The sequence below is a fragment of the Hevea brasiliensis genome, chromosome 4 (assembly GCF_030052815.1).
Source record: "Hevea brasiliensis isolate MT/VB/25A 57/8 chromosome 4, ASM3005281v1, whole genome shotgun sequence".
In the NCBI taxonomy this organism is placed as follows: domain Eukaryota; kingdom Viridiplantae; phylum Streptophyta; class Magnoliopsida; order Malpighiales; family Euphorbiaceae; genus Hevea; species Hevea brasiliensis.
Window position 1 is genome coordinate 35214717 of NC_079496.1, and position 7925 is coordinate 35222641.

The window sequence follows — 7925 nt, forward strand, 5'->3', positions numbered from 1 at the left end:
GCAACTGAGTTTATCAAGGGTGCCCTTACCAGAAATTAATCATGGATATAGTTATTATTGATCCTCCTAAATTAGCACCAAGAAAGACCATCATGGTTATTAAATAATTACCATAATTTAATATAATCGCCATAATTTAATGTCCTTGGCTATGATTTCATGTTAATGATGTAATGTACCCGTCTCCTCCCTACTCTCTTTTATGATGATCAGGGTGCCGCATCCATGGCAGGAAGGAAAATCACAGTTCTGCAGGAGGCCACTGCAGCTTCGAATCATCCTAGATGTATAAATTTATAAAAATTCAATTTAATTGATTTTTTTTATTAATTAGTGAAAATATTTAATTCTTTTAATTTCAAAAAAGAATTTATTTTAAAAGAAACAAAAATCAGCCTAAAAGTTATATTACATGAGAATTCAATTGATTCATTTTTTTGTTTCATATGATTCATAGAGCATTATAAGTCTCATAATATGCATTTTTGTACACAAACAATAAACAATTCATATACCTACACTAATTGAATATCATGCATTGCCAGAAGTAATAACACCCAATTCTATTACTGAAGTACACATAAAATTTACCAGCACCTTACACGTTTAAAAAATTAGTTTCAAACAGGAATGAACTCCTTTCAAGCTAAGATTATATTTTAAACATTGAATACACAAAACTACAACCATGTGTGCGATTCCAAACGCATTTTTCAGCGACCTCCCGGAGTCCTGTTCCATGATAAATAAGAGGGATCTCCCAGCCGCCTGATATGAAAGCAAAAAAAAATATAAGTCAGAAAATATCAATAGATATGTTCTAGGAGGTTCTAGGAATATGCCATTATCTCACAAATGACTTCAAACTAGGACAGGTTTAATCATAACTAGCCTAAGAAAAAAAATTACATGTTCACAGGCTTACGCCCGTCCAAACCAGAGTGGAGCTAGAAAATATTTTTTGAGGGGCCATCACAATGAAATAGCTACATGCTTGAGTGTGGTCAATTGATTTACTCAACTTAATAAAAACATTATAAACATATATAAAATATTTTTAATAATTTTCAATATATAATAAAATAAATATAAAATGGAACCAATTTTATATTTAGAATTAATATATGTAAAAAGTGTTCAAGTAACTATATAATTTATTTTTCAAAAATGATTATATAAAAAAATTTATATATTTTTTTAATAATTTAAATGAAAGTTTGAGATATACATAAAAGTATTTTATGTTTAAATTCTATTAGGCAGCACAAATAAGAAGAAAAACACTCTTAATACAATCATCATTTAATATTTTAATGTATTAAAATAATTATAAAATGTCTTGTTTATATATATTTATATATTTATTTATATATATATATATACTCACACACTTAAAATTGACAAATTAAATAAATGACTCCACTTAATAAAAGTTTTAGATATAAAATTAATTTAAAATAATTAACTACACTTATTATTTACGTATTTTGAAGGAATCAATGTTATATATACAAAATGTAACATAATATAGTATAGATATAAAAAAAAATTTTTGAGAGTGCCAATATTATAAAAATTTATTGAATGTATTATAAAAATAAAAAAAAAGAATTCAAATATTTCACATTATTTTCATTATAATAAAATTATAAAAATTATTGGAGGAGCCAATAATTAAAATAAGATAAAATTTTTTACCCCAACCACACCACCCAACCCCCCCCCCCCCCCCCCAAAAAAAAAAAAAAAAAAAAACACAAAAGTCTCCTCTTTTTTCTCTCCTTCTCTTCCCTCTGCCCCTGGCTCCAAACTGCATGACCTATCCCATAAAAAAAGTCAGGCTCCGACAAAGGGTCCCTAGCCCATTAATGTCCAAAACTGATCTAGACTTGAATACAAATTGTTCTAAGCTTGGGATGTTTTCTTGAGGCCTAATTTGATAGAAAACTATGTCATATATCTTTTGCACTTTGACAAGCCTGGTTAATAAACTAAATTCAACCTTCCAGGCTGGGCCAGACTCAGGCCTAGATAAGAAAATTCTATGCCAAACTGGGTCCGGCTGCCCGGAAAGTAAGCAGACCACATAAAACCAGTTGAAGCTAATTTATAGGCGTGTGCTCATGCACGCACAAGCCTGTCGGTGATTTGACATTGGAGTGTTACCATTCCTTTCTTCCAAGTGCATGTGATAACTTCTTGACAAACTTTCTAACTCAGCTATAAGTGCACATAATCCCAGTAAAGTAGCTAGTTCACAAAGCTGTCCTAAACCAGGTACGTTTACAGAAAACAGCTTACAATCCAAATCCAGTTTGGACAGCATGCCATAAAATAATCTGGAAGCAAAAACATGGTTCAGATTTCAACTCAAGCAAAAACACAGTTGATACATGCATAATTGCCCCTATATAGGTAGGTAACACCAAAGTAATGTCTGGGAATAAATTATACAACTCCCACCATATGCCAAAATGCAATTAATTGCCCCTATATAGGTAGGTAACACCAAAGTAATGTCTGGGAATAAATTATACAACTCCCACCATATGCCAAAATGCAATTATTTGGGAATTGTAGAACTGGCATAGATTCATCTGTTAGTCAACAGGCAACCATACCAGTATCTTTTTGCTAATTCCCCCAACAAATTTGGACTTGAATTGCAGTTTTAGGAAAATCCCAAGATCCCAAGATAAAATTAAACTATTATATTTTCCCATACATGAAGACACGTGCAAGAATCATCACCATAAAATGGGAAATCTCAGATGGGAGGCCTCACTCTTTTTCAAGATTCTTCAACTTAAAAATAAGTTTTTAGACGTGAATGAGAATGTTACCTAGGCTTGACGAGATACACAACAGTGAAGCACATTGCCAAGAAGAAGCAGAGTCCACCAACAATGAGATAAGCAATGCCAAGAAAGTCATTTTTTCCACCAAGCCAGCTAGTAGTAGAAAGCACTAGCTTTTTCTTGCCGTTGAAGCTGTACGTATTATAGTTGTTCTCCAGTGTTACAAGTATCTCATCATTGGGGAGTAGATCCTGCTCTATCTTACCATACAACTTTCTAAAAGTTGGCAGAGCTGCAGTTCGCATCCAAACAATGAGGTCCTCCTGATCACTTAACTGTTATGCAAAACCATATTCAACCAGGTCAGCCAAATGCAAGTTGCTGGAATCAACTTCAATCAAGAATATGGCCATGCAAAAGCTTAAGAAGGGCTAGGGCTTATAGCCTTATAATCTCATAAAGAAAAATTTTAGGCCTAAAGGAAATTTTCGGAGTACATTTGAAAAAAGCAATAAGAAGTACAGGTAATTAGATTTATACTTCCTGTGTTAACGGTGTTACAACATGCCTCTTGTATTTAAAATATAACATATACACATCACAGAAATTTCAACCTCATTAGTAGACTATTAATGACATTAATAATGCTTATAAAACTGTTTTTACCCAAAATTTATATAGCAACAATTGAGATCTCCCACTCAACTCAACTTCAAATTAAATGAGAAGCATATCAGAATGTCTTGGTTTGGATCTGTTTTTGGCGGCCTGAGGGAAATTTAAAAAAATAAAAAAAAAAAAAAAAAGAAGTTTATAAGTTGGACAATTGGACTTTTGTTCAGCCATTGAGAAAACAGGATTCTATTTGCACTCCTCGTAAAGATTAGTTGGCAGTTTTACTTTAACAGAGAACAGACATATGAGCTTCCACTATGATGTCAACTTTCAAATCTTTGCCATTCTAGCTTCATGTTAACAGATAGGGGCACGCCAAAACAATTCATGAAGTCTCTAAGAACAAAATTCAAGTTTTCAAAATGGAGTGACAAAATTTTTTTATCCACATTGAACTATCGTAGGGTGTTTATAATTTTTTTCATGTAAAAATGTAAGACCAGATAATCCCAGAAATGATTTTATTTTTTTGCACACACTGCATATAAATCCTCAGTTTTTAGTTTGACAAATCCAGTCTTCAGAAAGTTATATACTGCATTAATCTGTTCAAGTGAGCAGTAGTCAAAGACTTACCGGTATTGATGTATTGAGAATTGCACCGCCTTTGAGACTTCCATTCTGAAAGTTCTTAGGAAAGACATCTTTGCCAAATTTGTGGTCCCTATCACTCTTCCATGAGATGCCCTTCTTATTCACCTGCAACTGCTGGTTGTTGTGGGAGAAACTGTAGGTATCATTAAACAAACTCCAAGCTATAAGACCACATGGTACAATTGCCGTCCCATTGATAACGTCTTCAGGCTCACAACTGCTGGTTTCATTCTCACCACTTCGACTCCTCAATTGTTCGTCACTCCGGCTCTTCACGTACCTGAATTATGGAATTATCAATACAGTGATATCAAATAATGACTAGCTGATTGCAGATGATTTCAATTAAATGTTTTTACACATTCAACCAACAACCTCCACTTTCTACGAATCAAATCAGAAAAAGTCAAACAGTGGTATATCAAAAAATATTAAACAGTTATAAATATTTATCATTAAAATATTCAATAAATTACTTAGAAAACAAGAGATAATGAAAATTTGCATCAGGAAATATATTTACCAAAAGTATTACAAACTTCAGCCATAGCAAACAGCAATCAAGGATTTAAACGGAATTAATTCCCTCACACCAACAAATTTCATTATGACATAAAATCCTAGGTGGTAGCATTCTTTATTTTTAAAATTCAAAAACAACCAGTAAACGTCCTGCACCCAATGTAATCTATAGGATCACTAACATCCAAGTCCTACCTACTTTTCTGCACTTGATTATCCTAAATGCTCATGATCACAATAAGATTGTAATGAATAATTACCTCCATTGTTCTGTTAACTCTTACATGGTTTTCTAAATCCTTAAAAGATGATGGAAGATATGGCAATGGTCAAAGACATACCTGCGATGATTCTGGTAAAAGTTGTCAAGCTGATAATACACATAAATAGGTTGCTTCATACGCTTAGTCACCTGACAGAAGCAAAAAAGAAAATCATTTTATCAATTCAATAACGACATCATGCTTGTCAATATCTATGTTTTGCTTGTTCATTTCATATATGAGATCACCTAGTACCATAATTCATGGTAAAGAACAAATTACAACTCCAGTAACATCAGTGCCACTGAATATTATTTACAACACAGAAAACAACAACAATTATCAACAGTGATCATAAAAAATAATACAATTATGCAGAGAACACTTACTCTCAATGTTCTGTTGCACGTTTTATCTGCAGAACTTTGAATATATCCAACCTTATCACTTCTATTTTGGGCAGGAATGCATGCAGTCTCGTAGCGGTCAACAATTTCAACAACCTGATTAAATAGTAAATCCACAATCAAAAACACAAAAAAATAAAAAATAAAAAATAAAAAATAAAAACTGCAACAGAAATGCATGACAGCATCAGCATGAATAAGGACACAAGCTTACATCTCGGGAAGCGAACAAGGAAGCAATTCCAATAGGAACAAAAATAATGCTAACAAGCATAAATGCCGAAATCACCTGCACAGAGGTATTCAAAGTTCATTACTTCCCATCATGCCAATTGCGTAACAAAATTAATCTAGAATACAAAATAAATTATAGAAGATTACCCATCGTGGCGTGAGAATTGGTTTACAAGCCGGAAGTTCTTGCTGGGTAAACCTTGAATCTGAAAGAAGAGAAAATAACATTAACTGCTTAAAAATTGAAAAAAAAAATCAGAGGATTTGTGAACAAATTGCTCCAGGAGTAATTAAAAAGATAAAACTGTTCAACAATTTCTATTCCCTTCTCTTTTAATGTCAATACCATCATTAAGGTATAATTACCTGCACATCTTAATAAAGGAACATAGTTTGCTCATAATTTTCCCTAGGGAACATAAAGAGGGCATCCCTGCGCACAAGGCTCCTCGCTATGCAAGGCTGGGAGAAGGTTGTCTATTGTAACATATTCTAAAAAATTCCCCACATCCAATTTAGGGATTGATTTAGCTTTGGAAAAATATGTGATCTAGATAATTTGCTTATCAATATGCCTACTATTCGAATCATTCTGTTTTCAATTTTTTACTTAGATTGGAGAGTATGATGGCATGAATAGAGAAAGTATTTTGCTGCTGAATTCATAATTATTTTGTACTCTAGCAAACATGATCCAAGTTGTTATTAACAAAGTTCAACTACCAAAATTACCTTATTTAAGCAGTATTCATAGGATATCTAGTTGAAGTATCTAAACTGAAAAGAGGTTCAACAACATAACTAAGTAATTGTATTTTATCTCATAACAAGCAAAGAATAGTAACAAAGCAAAATAACAAAAATCCAAATACATAAAACTCAATTTAAAAGAAAATCGCAAGAAAAGGGAGATTAAGAAAGAGAAAATTACATTTGGGTCGCTTTGAATTTCTCCTGGGAGCAGCAGAATCAGCCGACCCATTGGCTCCTGCACTAGACGACGCCGTGTTATTACTCATCGGATGAACAAACGGAGTTCCGTTGGCTAAACAGCGACAGGAAAAACAAAGAAATAGACAGAGATAGCGGAGATCACTAAGAGAAAGAACAAGAAGAAGAATTTTGGGAGAGTTTGAAGACAGAAAGAGAGGAAATAAAATTATATTAAGAGAAGGAGATGAATTTGTTGGTTTGACTTTGCCGAGAGAGAGAGAGAGAGAGAGTCAGGACTGCAAGCGCGTTGGTGTTCTTTCTAGAAAAGCAAAGACTGAGAATTTTCAATTCTCGCGGAGATAGAAAAGCAAGGAAGGATAGACTAATCAGCGGTCAAAACTAGAATGCTCTTTTATAGTATTTGTAATTGGAATATGCCAAACGCGACTTGACGATTCCTCAATTCGACTTCGACTAGTACTCGGTATTTTCATTTATTTTATTTTTTATTTTTTATTTTTTTATTCTAACTCACCTATAAAAACTAATGTGTCAAGTATGGTAATTATTATAATTAGTTTATTTTAACGCATCGTATATTTCACCATTAGATTAGATTTTTATTGATTAAGTGGAGGTTATTTTATAAAAAATAAAGTATATATATATATATATATATATATATATATATATTCTTTTTAATCATTTACAATATTTAAATAATAATAATGATAATAATAATAATAATTTCAACAAAGATTAAGTCTAACCAACAAGTAATTATTAAAAATGAATTATCTCATATAAAAATTATATTAAAATATAATTTCCATGTATTTAATAATATTATTAAAATAAATCTAATTTTAAATCCTATAATAATTCTTATTTTAATTACTCTTCTTTCATCTTGAATTCTGATAATATTATACAAAGTAAATGGCAATTTTCCAAATAGTTGAATTGGCAGTAAAACAAAGAAATCCACCTTTAATTGGCAGTAAAAAAAAAAAACTACCTTTAATTGATAGGTTTTTTACTTTCAAATCCTATTATACTTCATATTTTAAAATTAATTAATTTAATAAATATAATTTATTTATTTATGTTATAAATAATTATAATTTACAATCTTAATTTGTAAGTCATTTAAATTTATTTAATCTGTTCAATCAAAACTGAATTTTTCAAGTTCAAGATTTATTGAATTTAAATCAATTTGAAAAAAAAAATAATGCCCAAAAATCTCAAAATTAAAAAATATATATTCAATTTATTTATAATATAACAAATTCTAAATTAAAAAAAAATGATGAAATTATAATATGTTAAAAAGTGGGCTTATGCACACATAAATAAATAAATAATCCTAAATATGATTTTGATGAAATTTCTTTTGGGTGCATATGAAATTTTGTAATTTTGTTGAATCTTTCTAAATTTGGACTTCAATTGTTGTCTGTCATCAACTGTAACCGAAGGATTAGTTATATTATTGT

The 7925-nt window shown here is 31.0% G+C and overlaps 1 protein-coding gene across 1 annotated transcript; it reads right to left on the reverse strand.

The window, feature by feature from the left end:
• Positions 1-538: 538 nt before the first annotated feature.
• On the reverse strand, positions 539-6805 carry LOC110672635 (ALA-interacting subunit 3). The gene is made up of 8 exons (XM_021835450.2): positions 6425-6805; positions 5641-5699; positions 5474-5548; positions 5242-5355; positions 4931-5001; positions 4050-4347; positions 2844-3133; positions 539-768 (listed from the first exon to the last, which is right to left on the reverse strand). The coding sequence occupies exons 1-8, from the start codon at positions 6510-6512 to the stop codon at positions 714-716; spliced, it is 1050 nt and encodes a 349-aa protein (XP_021691142.1). The 5' UTR covers positions 6513-6805; the 3' UTR covers positions 539-713.
• Between the last annotated feature and the right edge of the window lie 1120 nt (positions 6806-7925).

Excerpts from the sequence above, each read along its gene's own strand:
- LOC110672635 (XM_021835450.2), bottom strand. The coding sequence starts at position 6,512 with ATGAGTAATAACACGGCGTCGTCTAGTGCAGGAGCCAATGGGTCGGCT. Across the intron at positions 3,134-4,049 it reads TTCTCAATACATCAATACCG|TTAAGTGATCAGGAGGACCT; the intron begins GTAAGTCTTTGA and ends TTTGCATAACAG. Across the intron at positions 769-2,843 it reads GTGTATCTCGTCAAGCCTAG|GCGGCTGGGAGATCCCTCTT; the intron begins GTAACATTCTCA and ends CTTTCATATCAG.